We start from the raw sequence: 20,161 nt of genomic DNA, 5'->3' as shown, positions 1-20,161 counted from the left end.
AAGAAACTAGAATTTCTCTGATAGTTCTACAGTTTGGTCATTTTTGTGGGCCGTTTGCATCGCATCATTTACTTTGGGACGAAAGGAATGAGTAATAGGGATTATTTGATTTCATAAATCAATGTTGTATATAAAGTTGTAAAGTTATTCATAATACTACTATGGTATCTAATTCGTATAGTGAAAATATTGTATAATCATTGGTGGTATATACCCCGGCATATATGTCACATAAGTATCTTATTATAACAGTGTTCATTTTTTTCAACAAAAAAGATTGATTAAATGAAACTCTTCTTAAATTGTTACTTGTAGCAAAACGTTATTGTGTGTATAAAAATATTATTGTATGCAAAAAAAGTTAACGAGGATAGAGAATAATAGAGTAAACAAGATGTGGAAAAAATTGTTACAAATATTTGTAAAAGAGTTATAAAGGTCAAAAGAGATGCTTAGTTGAAAATCATCGGAACAAATACAAGAATCTAACTTCTTTTTGAAGACTGAACTTTGATTTTTTATTGGCCAATACTTTTTGCACTTAAATCATATATTCCTTAAAAGAAAACAGGCGTAAATTTTAAGAAATAAACTTTGAATAATTATTGGACATATATACACATGCTCTTTTGATTAAAAGATTCCAAACTTCAAAAATAAATTAAAAAAAGATTATCACACTTGTTCTCATAATTCTGGCATGGACACTCAAAAACTAGAAGGGGTGGTTTGGTTGTAAAAAGCAAAATAAATATAAAATAAAATAATAAAACTAGCCATATAAAAAAGTGGGATTTGGCTTTAGCACTTTTTTGGTGATGTTGATATGAGTAGTAAAGATTTGATATATTTGGGTAGACATGATTTTTGGGAGTGGGGCATTTCAACCACCTAACAATGTAATATAATTATTTTAGATTTTGATGATACCATGTAATTTTTATAATATTGAAAGTAACATAAATTCCATGTATTTATTGAAGTTCTTCCCACATCTTTAGTGCATGGTTAAACAATTTGTCACTACTACTCTATAAATAGAATTTTTATATATTTTGATCTGCCTATTATATCTTTGCTTATTCAAATTCTGAAAATAGTTTAGTAATTTATGGGAGAAATCCAATGAGAATGTGACATGAATTACATATGAATAAACACATAAATTTCAGGAATAACAGGTGAGCGAATAAAGTAAGATTCGAACTTCACTAAGAGCGAAAGTTTTATAGTATCTATTTTTTCATATCTCATTAATAAAATTAATGTATATATTCAAACTTATGCATATTACTCATTACTCATATTCAAACTTTATGTTTATTTATTCATCCTTATTAATAGAAATTTACTGTATTTATTTTTAGTACATACATCATTAAAAAAATTGGGGAATAATTGAATAAAGAAATAAAAGGAAAAAAAAAAAAAAAAACAAGAGCAGCAGAAAGCAAATGAACATTCAAACTGATTTCACTCCTTAAAAATGGTCTCCACTTCCAAATTCTGTCCCCTCTTTTCTATTTATCTATACATACACTAACACACACATCAAAACCTTCCTAATTTCATTCACACACAAACACAAACACAAACACCTCATATGCATCCATCTCCATGACTTCTTGATCAATCTCCGAAGCCGATCACCTCAATTCGCTAATTCAAACAAAGAGGCTGCAATCTTTCCCAAAAAGGGCCATTTCTTGAAACCCAAAACCAGCATGGAAGATCTGCGTTTAGTGCTCCACGCTGCAACCTTCTGAAGAAACAAGACGCTACCTTTCGCCTTCGAACAACCCCACAGGTAGATAGCCTTCCTCTTTTTCTGCCCCTTTGTTTTCCAAAATTGAAGGGTGGTGGAAGTTTCGAGACGCTTCGGACACAAGTTTTTTAGTAGGAATCGGGTGTTTACGCTTGTTTGCAAAGACACATGCGATTATCGTAAAAATTAAACAATTTTATGTGTGTGTGTGGTTAAACGTGTGAGTTGTTTATTTATTTATAAATTGATTGATGGATAGATGATGAACACACACACGCATCCACACTGTGAGAGAAGAGACGTGTTCCCTTGAATCTCATCTTGTGTGGGAATGGGATGCCATGGATCTTGAGAGAGAAAGTTGCCAGCTTTACTCTATTTAGTGTTCACACATGTAGATGGTTCCTAATTTTTGGATTTGGGATTTCACAGTTTGATCAAATTAGTCTTCCCTTTTAAGGAGGAAAAGTGGTTTCTTGATATGAACTGATTCTTGTGATGATACTTGTTTGATTGGCTGAGTGAATCTTGATTTTGTTGAAGTTATGATGGCGGTAACATCTGCTTGCAAGGACAAGATGGGGATGGATAATGGGAAGTATGTGAGGTACACCCCGGAGCAGGTGGATGCTTTGGAGAGGCTGTACCATGAGTGCCCGAAGCCAAGCTCGTTGCGTCGACAGCAGCTGATCAGAGAGTGCCCTATCCTCTCCAACATCGAGCCTAAGCAGATCAAAGTTTGGTTCCAAAACAGAAGGTATGTGTGTGTGTGATTCAGTTCTTGATTAGATCATCAAAGTTCTTGCTTAGTTAGTTAAATTAATTTGTTCTTGTTTCTTGATAATAGATGTAGGGAAAAGCAGCGAAAAGAGGCGTCGCGGCTTCAAGCTGTGAATAGGAAATTGACAGCTATGAACAAGCTGTTGATGGAGGAAAATGATCGGCTGCAGAAACAAGTCTCTCATTTGGTGTACGAGAACAGTTTCTTCCGCCAACAAACTCAAAATGTAAACTGCTTTTCTTTAGATTTCTTCGATTATATTCTTTAAGTTTGTCGTATTATATATGATAATGGTATTTATGCTATAGTATTGTCATATGATAATAGGGTTCATTTCCATACTTATGATGATGTTGTGTTGTCGTTTGACAGGGAACGCTCGCCTCCACGGATAACAGTTGTGAATCGGTGGTGACAAGTGGTCAGCACCACTTAACTCCTCAAGATCCACCCAAGGATGCAAGTCCTGCAGGGTAAGGAATTCATCACTTGTTTTCTTTTGTCGCTTTAGAAACAATGCTAGTTCGTTGCTTCAATTTAAAGGCTGTGTTTGCTTGTTTTCTAGACTGCTGTCCATTGCAGAGGAGACTTTAACAGAGTTTCTATCGAAGGCTACTGGAACCGCTGTGGAGTGGGTCCAAATGCCCGGGATGAAGGTATCGTTTCGTCCTTGTTTGGATGATCCAACATCTTAAACTCATTTCTGATAGCTAATTTATCGTGGTTCTGCTCTTTCTCATTGGCAGCCTGGTCCGGATTCCATTGGAATCATCGCTATTTCTCATGGATGCAGTGGTGTAGCATCACGTGCATGTGGCCTCGTGGGATTAGAACCCACTCGAGTGAGTCTATAAGCAAACCATTTCTAACTGCAGTTTCTTTTTCGTTCAATTGAGTTATGTTTGATGTTGTATATTCTCGAATGCTTGATCAGGTGGCCGAGATCCTCAAAGATCGACCTTCATGGTACCGTGATTGTCGAGCTGTGGATGTCCTCAATGTGATGTCTACTGGAAATGGTGGAACAATTGAGCTGATGTATATGCAGGTAACAATTTTTAAAATCTCCTAAACTTTCTTGTCTTTACTGAATACTTACGCACCTAATGATTCAGCTCTACGCGCCAACTACTCTCGCACCTGCTCGAGACTTCTGGCTGCTACGCTATACTTCTGTGATGGAGGATGGCAGCCTTGTGGTATGTACTAAACCTCTACACAAAAATAGAAAATCGATATCTTCCCTTTCTATTTATTTTCTTTCGGGTGAAGTCTAAGATTGCGGGTTCTGCATTTAAGGTGTGTGAAAGATCTCTGAACAACACTCAGAACGGCCCCAGCATGCCACCTGTGCAGCATTTCGTACGAGCAGAGCTGCTTCCCAGCGGATACCTGATAAGGCCGTGTGAAGGGGGTGGATCCATCATTCACATAGTTGATCACATGGATTTAGAGGTATTTTATCTGCTATGCTGATTAGTACTGATGCTCGATTCTTGAGCTGATTTGAGTAACAGTTTCTGTGTATCGATGTTTTTCTTTCAGCCTTGGAGTGTTCCTGAAGTACTGCGCCCTCTGTACGAGTCGTCGACTCTGCTTTCTCAGCGGACAACCTTGGCTGTAAGGATCGATTTTATTCATCAACTTATCTTTCATGTTTTTCGCGGACAAGTATCTGTCGTCTCACCTCTTTCTTAACAAAAGTTATCCTTATTCGTCTCAGGCTTTGCGCCAGTTGAGGCAGATCTCTCAAGAAGTTTCTCAGCCCAATGTAACGGGATGGGGGAGACGACCTGCTGCTTTGCGTGCTCTTGGACAAAGGCTGAGCAGAGGCTTCAACGAGGCGGTCAATGGCTTCACGGATGAAGGGTGGTCGATGATAGAGAGTGACGGAATAGATGATGTTACCGTGCACGTAAACTCCTCCCCCGGGAAACTGATGGGAACGATTCTAACTTATGCAAATGGATTTCCGTCTATGAGCAACGCGGTGCTATGTGCCAAGGCATCCATGCTGTTACAAGTAAGTTACATTAGAGATTCGATTTTTTTACCAAAACCTTACTTTTGAAACATTACTTTAAACGTCGTCTTCTCGCAGAACGTACCTCCGGCTATTCTGTTGAGGTTTCTAAGGGAGCACCGGTCTGAATGGGCTGACAGCGGCATTGACGCCTACTCGGTTGCTGCTGTCAAAACCGGGGCTTGCAGCATCCCCGTTTCTCGCGTTGGATGCTTCGGAGGGCAGGTGATCCTTCCCTTGGCTCACACCATTGAGAATGAAGAGGTTTGTTTCATTCAACATTCTGTGTTAGTTTATGTCTTATTTTATATAGATTGTATGTTTTTTTAATTAAATGTTGGTTTCTTGTTTTGAAATAGTTCATGGAGGTGATTAGGCTTGAAAACATGGCTCAATATAGAGATGATGTGGTCATGCCTAGTGACATCTTCCTCTTGCAAGTCTGCAACGGCGTGGACGAGAGCGCTGTCGGGACTTGTGCGGAGCTCATCTTTGCTCCAATAGACGCCTCTTTCTCCGATGATGCTCCTCTCCTTCCATCCGGTTTCCGCATCATCCCTCTCGAATCGAAATCTGTATGTTTGTTTGTTTCCTTTAGCATCTCTTAATCTATCTCTTTGCTGTTCGATCTCGTTCCGTGCTAACCCCATTAGGGCCCGTCGGTCACGCAGGACGCCTCGAGCCCTAACCGTACGCTGGACCTTGCATCCACTCTGGAAGTCGGGGCCGCGGGGAGCAGAGCGAGCGGCGACCCAATGAGGAGCTCCGGGACCGCGAAATCCGTAATGACGATCGCATTCCAATTTGCGTTCGAGATGCATCTTCAAGAGAGTGTTGCGGCAATGGCGAGGCAGTATGTCCGCAGCATCATTGCATCCGTTCAACGAGTGGCGTTGGCGCTTTCGCCCTCCCGTCTCGCCCCTCCCGCCACTCTGCGCCCCCCTCCCGCCACACCGGAGGCACATACGCTCGCAGGCTGGATCTACCAAAGCTATAGGTACATAACTCAAAACACGTTTTAAATCCTAAATCCTAACCCCTAAACTCGACGAGTAAAATTCACGTTTTTCGAAGAATTCTTGAATTTATAAACTCTGTTTTCTCAGGTTTTTCTTGGGAGTAGAGCTGCTCAAACCTGCAGCAGAAGGAAATGATTCTATTCTCAAAACACTCTGGCATCATTCTGATGCTGTACTATGTTGCTCACTAAAGGTAAGACATCACCTACTTTATCCTCGTCTCGTTCAGCATCAGTCGTGGTCGTGTCATTTTCGTGTCTAAACATTCCCAATTGCTTGCAGGCATTGCCGGTTTTCACATTCGCGAATCAAGCAGGGCTCGACATGCTCGAGACCACCCTAGTCGCGCTACAAGACATGACTCTCGAGAAAATCTTCAACGACGATGGGAAGAAGACTCTCTTCGCGGAGCTCCCTCAGATCATGCAACAGGTAAAAAAGAAAAATACGTTAATTTTTTTAAAATTTCACGTACTTTTCCGTCTCTTCAAAATTACCTCGTCCTTAACTCGATCGTGTGTGGCTACAGGGCTTCGCGTGCCTACAAGGGGGCATCTGTTTGTCGAGCATGGGGAGGCCGATATCGTACGAAAGAGCCGTTGCGTGGAAGGTTTTGAATGAAGAAGAAGATGCACACTGCCTATGCTTCATGTTTGTAAACTGGTCGTTTGTTTGAGTCACAAAAACCATCACATTTTGACATCTTTGTATGAGTTGTGACACCACTTCATGTTCAGACTCAACTTTTCTCTCTTTAATTTATTATTAACACTACTAGTTTTGTAGTTTTAACACAATTTGGCCTTAATTTATGTTAAATTCTCTGTTTTTGAGTTTATATGTGCAAATCAGTAGTATAACTTGCTTTTCAATAATTTTAGGCGAATGATAAGTGCACTTTTAGAATTACTACACTGTTTTACTCTCAAAATTTGATAAAGTTTTGATTTCAATACCTTGTAAGTGCATGTTGCAAGGACATTTAAGAGACGAAATAATAAGGGTTGCGACTATAACTTTTTTTTTAGTTTTCATTTTCTTTTGTAAATTTTAAATTTACATTTTATCAATACAATAATATTGATTTAAAATATCCAATTATTATTTCGTTTAATGAACTTTAATTTTTAATGAATTTCATTTTTTAAATTTTCATTATGTATTATATATTTTCCAATTTTTTATATGTAATATAAGGATATTTTATTTGTGCAAATTTTAAGTTATATAATGTCATATTTTTTGATTTAATTATTATATATGAGTAAATAAAATAATAAGAAATGAATATAAATTAAAAGGTCGAGACCCACACGTCAAAAACTATCAGACTGGACGTTGAAAGTAAATTTTCACCTAATTAAGTTACCTCAAACCAGACATTTCAATATTATCCTAAAATCCCAATCAATGAAAACTTTGGTAAATAAAGGATTTTAAAAAAAATAAAACAGCCAAGAATAGATATGAGTTAGTCAGGTGTTAGAGTCATGTTTAAATCAATTTCTAAATTTGGGAAAACATATCACTATTAAAAAACAAACATCACCACTTGAGTGAGAGAGGTGTCTGATTTCTATTGGTCATAAATTCTCACAGCGACCCTTCCATTATAGAAAAATTGCCTTATCCCCCTTTTTTCTTGAATGAGGAGAAACAACATTTGATGGAAACATAAGTGTGCATCATTACTTTGCCTTCTATATACATCGTGCCCACAAACATATGAATTGACACTTTTTATTTCTTTCTAATATAGTAATTTTTGATAATTTTGATAGATGGTGTGAAGTCGACGATGCACATATGAACTCTACATTAGTTTTAGAAGGCTTACAACAATGTTTTTAATCAAGAAATAGTTGTGGTATATACATAGATCTTTTTACTGATATTTTTAAGGGTACAAATCAAAATACTTTAGATTAGTTATTAAAATAAATTAAATCACATACAATTGAGATTTCGACCTAAAGTTATTTTAATAAACATAAAGGTATATAAATATAATAATCTCGGAAGCTCACAGTTGTCACACTTTGTTAATTTGTTTGACAAAATAAAGTTATCTCTAGCTGTTAAATTTAGCATGCTTTGTTTGTTTGACAAATTATAATTGAGTGGTAAAAAAGTTTTCCACTAAGTCTTATTCACATTTAAATATCAGACTAACATTATGTATGTTTCCTTTATCCAGCAGTTTGAAGTAGTGATTTTTTCCAATTGAAATTCGAAACGCCAATTTCAAGAAATTCAAGTTATGATTATTTCTCACATCTTTTTACTTTGAATGTGGTCAAAAGTATAAAAAAAATTTGCAAAGCCCCTTTATATATTATAGTATGAAAGGAAAGTGGCTTTCATTAGAAATTTAAATATATTTTCTTGTTTGGGGTTGAATTTTCCTGACTTAGTTAGTCACCCCAATTTGTTCCCCACAAAAGCAAATATATTTGCTTAGAAAATCGATTTCATTTTGTTACTTTGCATGTGTTTCAAAAGAGTAGTTGCATGATTGGTCCATATCAAATAGGCGTGCTCTCGGGCACCAAAAATATGTGTGCCAAAATAAACTTCAAATTGTCGGTTGTACACATTTGGATTTTATATCCACACAATACAAAGAATTAAATTATCACATTGTATTTAAATTTTAGACAATATATATTATTCAATGGATGAGGAGTAATTTTTTAAAAATTAAATGAATTTTTAATAATAAAAAGCGTACATCCTGCTGGGTAAAAATAGAGAGTAATGTTGCTGCTTAAACACAAACAATAAACGACCCATATATACTTCAAAAGCGAAACATCAAAAAGATAAATGTTCATAGAAACAATGCATCTTTTACTAGCGCGCAGATAAAAAAAATCTATGATTGAGCGGGGTTTAGCCATAATCGTCAATCTGAAAGTCATATCGTCAAAAGGATACAGAGTATGAAAATATACGCGTATGAGGACTGCATATTCGAGAAGAGTTGAGCATATTTGATAGGCGCATCATCGTTTCCACACTGAGAATATTTGTGTTGATTTGTGGAAATATGTGCCAATAAACAAAAGTATCTATACATTTTGAACAAAAACACACATAATATGAAACACAAAACACCATGCATAGAATAAATTTGTAAAATACTGTATAATACTAGTATAATATTCTTAAACTTGATCTCAACATAACAACAAAATCTTCTAAAGAATATAAAGTTGATATGATCAACAAGAAAATTAATAAGAGTGCAGATGAGATTTACTAAAGATTTTTATGTTTAAGAAAGCAATGGTTTGGCTGTAGAAACTATATTTAATAAATGGAGTAGTATGTATAAATAGATGACAGTAAGTCAAAAAAGTACTCAAAATATAATGGTTGTCAACTAGGTCATAATTTATCCAGACAAAAAGTTTTTTCCTCTGACAAAAAATAAAGAAAAAGAAAAAGAAAAGATGATATGCAAGAGTAAATCCTCAGACAAAGATTCTTAATAACACTTTGTTCTATACATGTTTTTGGTCTTGTGCATGTCAATGCCCAGGCACCAAATCTCTTATTATCAAAAAGTTATAATTCATTACTTATTTTTTACCCCCATTTTTAACTCAATTTTGAATTTATCTGGTTTTAAAATGGGAAAAAGCTCTTGATTGAAAGTGGGTTGGTATGCATGGATCAGGATTCCCATAATAGCCTGCACGTGTGTGCCCAATCAAAAATTATCATTACACAAAATCTTGCATAGAAAAATAATTACTATATATATTTGGAAATTAATCATGGGCTATATATCAAATACAAGCGAAATATATTGGTTTTCAGTCTTCTATCGAATAATTATATAAAGAAATTGAAGTAATTTATACGTTGAGATTGAGTAAATTGATGTTTCCACATGCACCTACTTATTTTTATTGTTATTGAATAACAACTTTATAATATACACATGCATGGACACAATTAGGCATATCCTTATGTCTTTGCATTCTTATTTTGTTATTTAAAGAACTTCACCTATAACCATGGTGTTGAATGATAGTAGTATATTTCTAGTATAAATATATAATAATAAAATTTGAAAGAATTCTTCGATGAACACATGAACTCCACATTATTTTAATTGATATTACTCGCATTGGGCCATTGAATAATTTTTTGATGTGATGCAAACCAATACTCAAAATATAAACACAATAAAAAGTACTAATAAGCAAGCATTTTATCTAAAACAATTGTTGAAACTAGAAAACAAAAGCAAATGAGCAACATACATCAGGACATTACTCATCTATGAAAGAGTATTGGTCTAAATATAATTGGACATATAATAAAATCGTTAAAATCATATAGTAAAACTCCTAACAAAACCAAGCTCCTACACATGGTTTTTTTGATCTATCACCACATGACAAATATTGACTAATTTGATTTTAATTTTAAACTAAGCTAAAAATTTACTATTTTATATGATCAAAAGAGAGAAGTGACGTTCTTCCAATATCTCTTCAACTCTTTTGATTAAAAGACGAATTTCTTTTTTCCAAATGAAATGAAAAAGGGCCTTTTTCAACGGAAAGAAGAAGAGAGTTGAAGAACTTTTGTGCATGGTCTCCAAGAAGTTATGATTGTAATTCTTTAATCTTTTGAGATGAAAGCAAATATATTTATTCTTTTACTATAATAAAAAGGGCCAAAAGAAACTTCATATTCATGACAGCAAATCTTAGCTGTTTGATCTTTTTTCGTATGTCAGATAATTTATTTTTATATGCATAGACTCTTCTTTGGACAGAATCTTCGAGTTCTCATTGTGCAAAAGTAAGAGAAAAAGGGGGTTTCTTGTTCACAATTAACATTGTTGATTTGTTTCAGTCTGTAAAATAAAATAAAAAATGTAAATATTTTTTTTAAATTGAAGAATAAAACTAGGAAATGATTGTGTAGAACCATGATTAAATGCAGAAAGAAAAAGTGAATGGAAACACTTGGTTGGAAAGAGTTCTCACATTCGAAAAATCTTGGTTCTTTTGACTTAATTTGGGTAATTCTAGTTGCAATTCAATTTACAAATGCAAGACACAATTAGATCGAATAATAAGTTTCAATTTTATTGATAATTTTTAAATTCATATATATTGTCATTGACATGCACAAATGACGTAACCATGCAATAATTTAAAGAACACTATATATAGTTTCTTGAATACCAATCACACTGACTTCAAAAATAGTTATAACTTATAAGGTTCAAACCTTACACAGAAAGGAAATAATAAAATGGAAATAGATATTAATAAAATTTGAAAATAACATGAAATCCAAAATTGGTATAATGATGTTTCGCCCGTTAATTAACGATGTCGGATGGTCAAAATCCATCATGTATTAGCACTCGTCCGTTGTAACGTTGAGTCCGATTTACTAGCTCATTTCACATATCTCATGAGAATTTTAAGTCATTTCGAGACTGTCGCTATTTGCAGGCAGGTGTATATAGAATTTATTTGATAAGTTCGTTATTCTTTACCATTTATAATTAGACCCATTCTGCGATTTTATATTTTTTTAAGCAAAGTTGATAATTTATTGCTACCATTTATTAATACCACTTTCATCAATGTCTCTCACATGCATAGATTAAACATACATATGTGCTTAACTATGCTAAATTAAAAAAAATAAAATAAATGATATTCTTTATATGAATTAATTAATACAGTATTTTTAAAATTGTGTGGGCATGAGTACAAGTATAGATTAGAGAGACAAAAGTAGTTATGAATCATTTTTTATAATATATAGTTTATTATTTATATTATGTCTGTGGCCTAATTATGCTTAATCAATGGAGCCTTCTATGGGAGCAGCCCCTGTAGTTTCTCTCTTAATATTATTAATCATATGTTGTACATAAAGTAATTATTACAACATCAACTGCGCAGTCTGTAACGTAATTGAAAAACATTATCAGAAATTATGATGTTCTAGCTCATTAATTATATCATGCAACGTATATATATTGATTTTATACTCTATAATTAATAAATCAATAATTATTTGAATTGAATAAACCCATTTGCTCACTATCATGATTCATGGCTACTTTATTTTTAAGCAATTAATTATGTTATTATGTACCATTTTGTGTAACTCGACCTAACTATCATGAACTCTCAAAAATTAAAAAGAAGATTTTTTATTTAAATAATATTATATTAATAGAAAATCTAATAAATAAAAATCGTTTATCAATTTCGTGCTGCGTACATTGAACTTTTGCTATATCTCCATGATAAAGCAGTGTTAGACAAAGAGACAAAGGTATCATCATCATTATACATCAGACCATATGTAAATAAATAAGATAATATTTCTATATTTTTTGTAATATGGTCCCTCCAACAATTAGAATTTCTTTTGTTTTTTGTTGTTGACCTAACATGACTGTTGATAAGGGCCCTTCTTCCACAGAAAAGCAAGTTACATTATTTTGTTAAAAATAGTTATCGTATGCTAGCTACTGGAAAATGGACTTTCGACAAAATAATAGTAACTTGCTTCTTATAGGATTCAAATCCTATTATTGCAATCATCATCATCATCTAGTAAAGATGCAGTCACTGAATATTTTCATAATTGAAGGACTGAAAATGAATTTTATTTTTCTTTCATAATTAATTAACGTTGCTATTCGAACCCCGCAACATATAATTAATTAGTAGTAAAGGAAAAAGTCATACAAACTATCGCTAAATATAGACTTTCCCGAATCTTATTAAATACTACCTCCTCTCCATAAAAAATAAATATGCACTTTCTATCTCTATCAGTCTAAAAATATGAGTATTTTTATTTATGGAAAATTATTACTACAATTCATTAAATACTAATAATAATATTGTGCAATGAGTCCTACTATCCACTAACACTACTTTCACTATCATTTTTTTTCTCTTTCTTATTTTATCAATTGTGCATTAATTCTTATAACATTTCAAAATATACATATTTTTATGGGGTGGACGGAGGAGGTAGTATAGATTTTCTTTAAAAAGCACCATATGAATAAGTTTTTTATCATCGATTTGAATTGAAGTATGTACTCCCTCCATCCCTTATTAATTATTCACTTTTGTCATTTTCATCCGTCTCCCATTAATTATCCATTTTCACTTTTTTATCATAATTGGTAATATATCTCACATTCTACTAACTCATTTCACTCACATTTATTATAAAATTAATTTATAAAAGTGGAACTCAAATTTCACAAATTTTTTCAACCAACTTTCCTTTACATTTTTTAAAACCTGTGCTGAAACCAAAATGGACAATTATTGGGGATGGAGGGAGTATTAGAATGATTTAATTTTAATTAGAATAATTAAATGTTATTAATATATCAATCGCGTGCATTTCATGAGGTGTGTACAATGCGTTAGTAATAAGTTAGATGTGTCCAACGTAGTTCTCTTAAAGTAGTAGTAGAAGTATAAAATTATAGTATTTCTTATAATGAACATGTCATTAACTTCTCAAAACTAATTGTATTATGTTATACTCTAAATTCAATTACTACCTTATAATAAATAAGTCACTAAAAATTTCATTTAATAACAAACATCAGTTCATTTCAAACACCACAAAAACTTAAAAGAGAAAAGGAAACAATAAACTAGCATAGAAATTAGTAAAATTCAGTTAATTATAAATATATTTCGAAACTTCAATCTCCTATCTACAATTATACACTCAGTACCACGTCATTACATCATCAACCAAAACATCCATACTGCCATAAGAAGAAAAAAAAAACTAAAATCAAGAAGTTAAAAAAAGATCAAAAGAAAACCCTTAACAAAAACAAGATAATCCAAATAACTAGCAAGAAAAAAGCTTATTAAACCCATAAGAAACACATGAACTCGATCTAACGATGGACTCCAAATTCTTGAGCAAATCCGCCGCAGTCGGCCTCGCGGCCGGATCCCCTGCGGTGCACTGCAGCGCAACGTTCATGGTCTCGACCATCTCATTCTGACGGTCAACGTCACCCTTCATCACCGCGTCAACCCACGCCTCCACGTGGCAGTCAGCGTAGCAGTACCTCGCCCACTCCACCACGCCGTCGTCGGCCCGGTTCTTGCCCGTCAGGAGCTCGATCAGGAGGAGCCCGAACCCGAAAACGTCGCTGGTTTGGGTCGGCCCTTTTGAACCTGTTCAATTTTTAGTTTTGAAGAAAATAAGACGTTGCATGAACATATGATTACGTTTTTAATAGTAGTATTTTTTATATGAAAATAAAAGCAACACCACTAAAGAATGTACTTGCGACAAAAAGTGATAACTTTTTATGATGAATTTATGCATGGTTTAGGATGAGGGGTTTTGGATTGAAATTTACTATATGTATTTTTTTAATTTAAAAAAATGAAATTTCATTCAAGTTAGCAATCATACCAATATGTGGAAGCCATTAAAAACAAAAACATAAGGTCCATTTTGACACTATAGATATAAATCAAGTCTATGAATCATTATTATAAGATGTTTGCAGTCTAGGAATAATTATAAGTATCCATCTTTATAGAATATGAGTGCATATTAATTAGAGAACATATATAAGCTATTTATCCAAATGTATTTTTAGCACAATTCTCTAATCTGCAAGATATGAATTTTAACTTAAAATTTGTCATCTCAAACTTATGTGAAACAAATAATTGAATGAAATAAACCTCAAACTAAAGATGATCACACCAAAAATTGAAGAAATAGGATATGGATTAATTACCTTGATCAACATAGGAGTGAAGACTCAACCTCAACCTTGCTTCTCCTCTCTCATCCACCATCACTCTCGCCGCCGCAACATCTCCGGCCGCCACACCATGGCAATGCAAGTACTTGAGCGCCCGCGCCATCCCGACCGCGATCTTAATCCGACGGTCCCAAATCAATCCCCCCAAAACCTCACTCAAATTCTCCCCTTCAACAAACTCATACACCAAAACCGCCGCCTTCTCCAATCGACACATCCCGAGCAACCTCACCACGTTCGGGTGGCTGATCTTGCAGAGCCGGGCCCACTCCGCCCACCACTTCGCCGGAACCGCCGCGATTTCCTTCGCGAAAAACCGCTTCTTGTTTACCGACGATTTCCCAACGTATGACAAACCTAGCTTCCCACTACCAATCAGATTCTCCTCTCTCATTGCCAAAACGACGTCGTTTAATGCGATCGTCCGTGGCAATTTCGTAAATTGTAGCTCCCATTCGCTGCCGCCGCCCTCCTCGCTGTCCACTCTCTTTGTCTCGTGGCGGCTCCGCCGCCGCATGGCGAGGACCGCCGCGGCGAAGACAAGCACGGCGGCGAGGAGGAGGCCCAGCACGAGCCAGCGGAGGCGGCGGCTTTTCGCGCCGCCGCTGCATGGCGGCAGGCCTGTAGCCTCCTCGCCGCCGCAGAGGCCGGTGCCGGCGACGGAGGTGGAATTTATCGCCAGGAACGCCGCCGTCGCCGGCAGGCCGCCGCGGAGGCGGGGGTTGTAGGAGACATTGATTTGCACGAGGGATTCGATTTGACCTAAATTGGCGGGAATCGTTCCCGCCAATTCGTTGACGGAGAGGTCGAGCAGGCCGAGCACCGGCATGTCGCCGAAACTGGCGGGAACTTCTCCGGTCAGCGTGTTGCGGCTGAGGTCCAGCGCAACGAGCTTCCGGCAGTCGGATAATTGGGCGGGGATTCGGCCAGAGAGCCCGTTCCCGCCCAATTTCAGCTCCACGAGCTGCGAGAACCGGCCGAAACTCGCCGGAATTTCGCCGGAGAAGGAATTTCCCGATAAATCCAAATTCTCGAGCTTCCCACTGCCAAAATCCCCCGGCAACGGCCCCAAAAACTTGTTTCCCGCCAAATTCAGCATCTGAAGCTGCGGCATGTCCCATTTCCGGTCAGCGATCCCGCCGGAGAGAAAGTTTCCCGAGATATCCAGGAAATAGACCCTCGGAAGCACGGTGAACTCCGCCGGAATATCGCCGGAAAACCGGTTTTTCTGGAGGCGGACGCGCTGCAAACTCTTGCAACGGCTTAAATCCGCCGGAATCTCGCCCTCCAAATAATTAGAGAACAGAATCAGCTTGAACAAACGCCCCGACGCGCAGAGATTCTCCGGCAATTTTCCGGCGAGATTGTTCGTGGAGAGATCCAATATTGTAAGATTGTTCCTTTTCCCAAGCTCTCGAGGAATTTCACCAGACAAATTATTAGACCACAATTGAAGAACTTGAAGATTCGGCAGCAACGATAGCGCATTTGGGATTTTTCCAGTGAAATTATTGGAAAACAAATGCAAAACCTCCAATTTCCGCAGATTGACAAACATCTCCGGAATCTCGCCGGAGAAGAAATTATCACTCAAATCAAGCGACATCAATTTCCCCAAATCGAAAATCGGCTTCGGAATTCCACCGGTGAGCTTGTTGAAGTAGAGATAAAGATGCTCAAGATTCGTCAGATTCCCCAACGAAGCCGGAATTTCTCCGGTGAGATTGTTATAAACAAGATCAAGATGCTGCAGCGCCGCCAGCTCGCCGAGCTCCGCCGGAATCCCACCGGAGAAGTTATTGTACCCGAGATAAACCCATCTCAGCCTCCTCATCACGGCGAGATTCCGCGGAATCTCGCCGATGAACTGGTTCGAGGCCAGGGTCAGAACCTCGAGCCCCGTCAGATTAGCGACAGAGCTCGGGATGCGCCCCGTCAGCAAATTCCCGCCGACGTCGAGCAGCCTGAGGCGGGAGAGCTGCCCGATGTCGGCGGGGAGTTCTCCCGAGAGAACGTTGTCGGACACGTCCAGCGTCTCGAGAGACGGGACGCTGGACGGTGGCGGGACCGCCGCCCCCGTCAGGTTGTTGCTGCTGAGCTTGAGATTCCTCAGATAGGGAGAGGAGAGATTCCGTGGGATCTCTCCGAAGAAGTGATTGTTGGAGAGGTCGATGGATTGGATGTAGGGGAATCTGAAGATGGATTCCGGAATCTTCCCTGAAAGATTCTTTCCTGGCAAGTGAATCTTAGCAACATGGGAGGAATCTAAGCAGGAGATTCCGTCCCATTTGCAGAAGGGGTTTGAAGGATTCCAGCTGCTGAGGGTTTGAAATTGATCGTTGATTGATGATTTGAGAGAGAGGAGTAGTTCGAGATCGGAGCCTCTGCATGCTGACACGAGCACGAGCACGAGCACGAACAGAAACACAAACGCTTTTGATCTTTCCATAGTGAGAATTTGGATGAAAATGTGTTTTAATGCTTCATTTTTTTCTGCAAAAATGGGAAATTAACAAATAATTGTAACTATAAATCTTGGATCTGATGATTGCATAATTTTAAAAATAGCAATTCTATAACAGAAGCAGCTTTTTCACGAATAAAAAACGGCATTTGGCATCATAATTAGGACAAGAAAAAGCACCGGCAAGAAAGCATCAAATACATAAAATCAGGAGCTTTTGCATGTAAATAAATTAGAAAATAATTAATAATTGAAACAACCCTCGGAATAAAAGGAGGGTTTTAATTAATAAATTCAGACGACAATAGTACCTTATTTTCAGTAACTGCAGAAGTTTGATGTGCAAGAAACAAGGTTTTTTTGGTTTGAGAAGCAGTGGATAATTGAAGGCAAATATAGTAGGGTTTGTGGCAAGAATTTGTGAGTGGTGTAATAGACAAAATATTTGGAGAGAGAAAATTGTGGATATATACGAGAATGGAGGTTCTGAGCTAGCTAGGTTCTTAAATAAACTCCTCTCTCTCTCTCATAAAATATAGTATAAGGGGGGGAGGGTACATATGTTGGGTGAAAAGCTATGGCTTTTGTGGGATATTACCAAAATACTCCTTTGATTGGTTTTGAAAGTGACAAAGGGAAAATGCATTGTGTAACCGTTGAAGCTCAAAAAGTTGGTGAAGCCATGCTTATTATTCTCTTTGCAATTTGGATTTATTTGATGATACATTGCAAAAATGGTGTGAGCTAGCTTTTGTTCTCATGTGTATTTGTGTGTGAGAGAGAGAGCACAAGTGTAACTTTGGTGTTACTTCATTTTTTGAGCTCATGAAGTTCAAAATGAGAGAGAGGACGGGGATTAAGAAAATTGAGTTTAAAATTTTATTTATTTTAAGTTTATTAAAATAACATCGTTTTGATTAATTTCGTGGTATAAGTCTATTCCACTCGACTTGGCTCATTTCTTTTCGATATACAGTAGTTATTTAGGAGTGTAAGATTATGCCTAAAGATGTGTGACTCCTATAACATCAACTAATTGCTAAAAAAGAAAATTACATAGAGTAAAATAGAAGAACTCAAAAGGAAATAGGAGCTAGGATTGGAATGTCATAAGAGAGTGGGAGGGTTGACACTAGGGTTGAAGGCTTGAGAAACATTTGAAGTAGGTGGGCGCTACCTCTTCCTCCCTACTCGCTATCTTCTCTCGGGTAGCTTCCTGTTGTTTGCCTTCTCTTTGTTAGTTAGTGGTGGCCTTGTTTTCGGTTGCTGTTTTTGCCTTCTAACTCTGTTGTTTTTGCACTTGTTATGTTGTTAGCTCTGTTGGCTTTTTCTTCCGTTTTTTAATCCGTGTACGCATAAAGCTGTTGTATTCTACCTCGCCACTTTTGGGTGGTTTGAGATTTTTTATTTATCGAAAAAAAAAAGTTATAAAGGAAATAATAAATTAACTTGGTGTTTGTTTGTTTATAAATAAACCTATAAAATAAGAAAATGGCTTCCAAATCGAAAATATCATGACTTTTGGCTTAATTTATTTAATTTTACTAAGGGCAATTGCAGAAATTGTACAACCACCCACAATACTTATAAAACTTTGCATTTGCATTTAATGAGAACGAAATTCATAACATTCTTGAATATTCCATCTATTTCACTAGATTTCTTGAACACTGTGACAAAATTGTGTCAGCTGTGGTTTCAGACTAATAAAAGCATAAAGTAGTGGAAACTGAGATTGTGATAGAATAGAGATATACTCCACATACATATATGTTGTACAAAGTTTATACAGCGTGAAAGGGAAAATACATACGATAAAAAAGAACAATATATTTGTGTATGTGTACAATTAAAAAGTAGAATATCTTTTTGCTAATCAAAATATGGGTGCTTTTTGGGACCCTCCCATTCTCTTTCTCGAAGGACTATATAGTGTGATGTCTTTGTCAATTTAGCATGCTTTCTACTAGTATGTTTTATCGTCTTCTTCTATTTATTTTATGTGGGGAGAAGCATTTCTATGATTCCTATATATAAGATTTTTTTGATGTTGGTATTGCATCTACTGCCCCCATTTAGCCTATCGCTTCTTAGTTGAGTGTACGTGCGATTTTCGGGACTGATGGAGGTGGGGTCGTGCGGGATATGTCAATTCCATCGTTGGCTTATGAACACTGTAAAAATTCGAGTGTAATTAAATTTGGTTTATCGAACCACTATCGATGATATGTTTGCTAGCTCTAATTTCACGAGTTTTGTTTCTTCAATTCGTTAATTTGATATATTTATGATGATAATAGTCTTAAATTTAATTTGTGTTGATTTATGGATATTCAATGGAAAATATCAATCATATTCACTCAAATAAAGTTAAGGGTTTATTCCCATAACCATAGCCCATTTAGTCTCGTTCCATTTCTTTTTCCTTTTTTAAATTATGGTAAAAGGTCATGTCATAGTAAACTCGAATTCAAGACCTTTGACATCGAGCATTAACTATTCAAGTATTAGGCAAACACACGCACACCAATCATCTTTTTTTTGTTTTAGCCTTTGAGAGGGAATGACTTAATTGTTATACATACGTGAATGGACTTGAATTAATAGTGGGGAAATCAAGTGCTACTTTGGGCTGGTTAGTCAGGAGTGGGCCGTGACATTGAATCCATTAAGAAATTAATTTTTAAATAATATTTTAAACAGTAATAAAATTAGATAAAACAGTAAGATAATTATTAATTTTATAATTGTTCCGAACTCTATTATCAAGTCGATAATAATAAAAATCCATTTAAAAAAATAATCCAAATATTATCAAGGTTGTAAGTACTAATATATAAGAGTATGTTATATAGTTTAATTAAATATTGAGCACGATGAAGTAGTAATGCAGTACTTGAGCCACTTTCATGTGATATTGGAAAGTTAACTTATGCCATTATGTGCTGTAAAGAGCACAACAATCCAAAACATAGTGCCCTAGCTTGTTTCACTTAAAAATTTTAATTTTCACCTTTTTGTCGATTTAATTTAAACTAGTCCAGCGCATGGGTAGAAGAAAATAGTAGCCTATTATTTTACATCTAAAGTTAATAAATTATTTATATATGTAGATAAACAAAAGAGCCACCAATTAAGCTCCTACTAAGTAATCATTAGCTTGTTATATTCTTATTTCTTAATTACATATGACTCCTTATTTACTTAATGACTCCGTACGAAAAATAGTCATTTTCTATTTTAATATGTAAAAAAATACTAGTATTAAGTTTTTATAGTAAATGT

The 20,161-nt window shown here is 36.0% G+C and overlaps 2 protein-coding genes across 2 annotated transcripts; one reads left to right on the top strand and one right to left on the bottom strand.

Annotated features, from left to right (window-relative positions):
* The first annotated feature begins 1,554 nt into the window (after positions 1-1,554).
* Positions 1,555-6,426, top strand: LOC125214361 (homeobox-leucine zipper protein ATHB-8-like). Its single transcript, XM_048115358.2, has 17 exons — positions 1,555-1,807; positions 2,309-2,522; positions 2,613-2,772; positions 2,919-3,019; positions 3,112-3,202; positions 3,293-3,388; positions 3,481-3,594; positions 3,662-3,745; positions 3,846-4,001; positions 4,092-4,166; positions 4,270-4,569; positions 4,648-4,833; positions 4,929-5,144; positions 5,241-5,566; positions 5,676-5,781; positions 5,871-6,020; positions 6,118-6,426. The coding sequence occupies exons 2-17, from the start codon at positions 2,311-2,313 to the stop codon at positions 6,262-6,264; spliced, it is 2,520 nt and encodes an 839-aa protein (XP_047971315.1). The 5' UTR covers positions 1,555-1,807; positions 2,309-2,310; the 3' UTR covers positions 6,265-6,426.
* A 6,852-nt stretch (positions 6,427-13,278) lies between these two features.
* Positions 13,279-17,358, bottom strand: LOC125215279 (Leucine-rich receptor-like protein kinase family protein). The gene is made up of 3 exons (XM_048116650.2): positions 17,188-17,358; positions 14,386-16,905; positions 13,279-13,807 (listed from the first exon to the last, which is right to left on the bottom strand). Exons 2-3 carry the CDS (start codon positions 16,859-16,861, stop codon positions 13,473-13,475), a joined length of 2,811 nt encoding a protein of 936 aa, XP_047972607.2. The 5' UTR covers positions 16,862-16,905; positions 17,188-17,358; the 3' UTR covers positions 13,279-13,472.
* Positions 17,359-20,161: the final 2,803 nt, after the last annotated feature.

The sequence above is a fragment of the Salvia hispanica genome, chromosome 3 (assembly GCF_029641045.1).
Source record: "Salvia hispanica isolate PSC_SH4W2 chromosome 3, Shi_PSC_v1, whole genome shotgun sequence".
Classification (NCBI taxonomy): Eukaryota; Viridiplantae; Streptophyta; class Magnoliopsida; order Lamiales; family Lamiaceae; genus Salvia; species Salvia hispanica.
Note: the sequence above shows the minus strand (reverse complement) of the source record. Positions and strands in the feature narration are given on the sequence as shown.

What these genes read in the sequence shown, in the direction of transcription:
- LOC125214361 (XM_048115358.2), top strand. Translation starts at nt 2,311, where the DNA reads ATGATGGCGGTAACATCTGCTTGCAAGGACAAGATGGGGATGGATAAT. An exon ending in CTCAGCGGACAACCTTGGCT is followed by an intron (nt 4,167 to 4,269) that starts GTAAGGATCGAT and finishes TATTCGTCTCAG; the next exon opens with GCTTTGCGCCAGTTGAGGCA. An exon ending in ACACCATTGAGAATGAAGAG is followed by an intron (nt 4,834 to 4,928) that starts GTTTGTTTCATT and finishes GTTTTGAAATAG; the next exon opens with TTCATGGAGGTGATTAGGCT.
- LOC125215279 (XM_048116650.2), bottom strand. Translation starts at nt 16,861, where the DNA reads ATGGAAAGATCAAAAGCGTTTGTGTTTCTGTTCGTGCTCGTGCTCGTG. An exon ending in TCACTCCTATGTTGATCAAG is followed by an intron (nt 13,808 to 14,385) that starts GTAATTAATCCA and finishes AAAATTGAACAG; the next exon opens with GTTCAAAAGGGCCGACCCAA.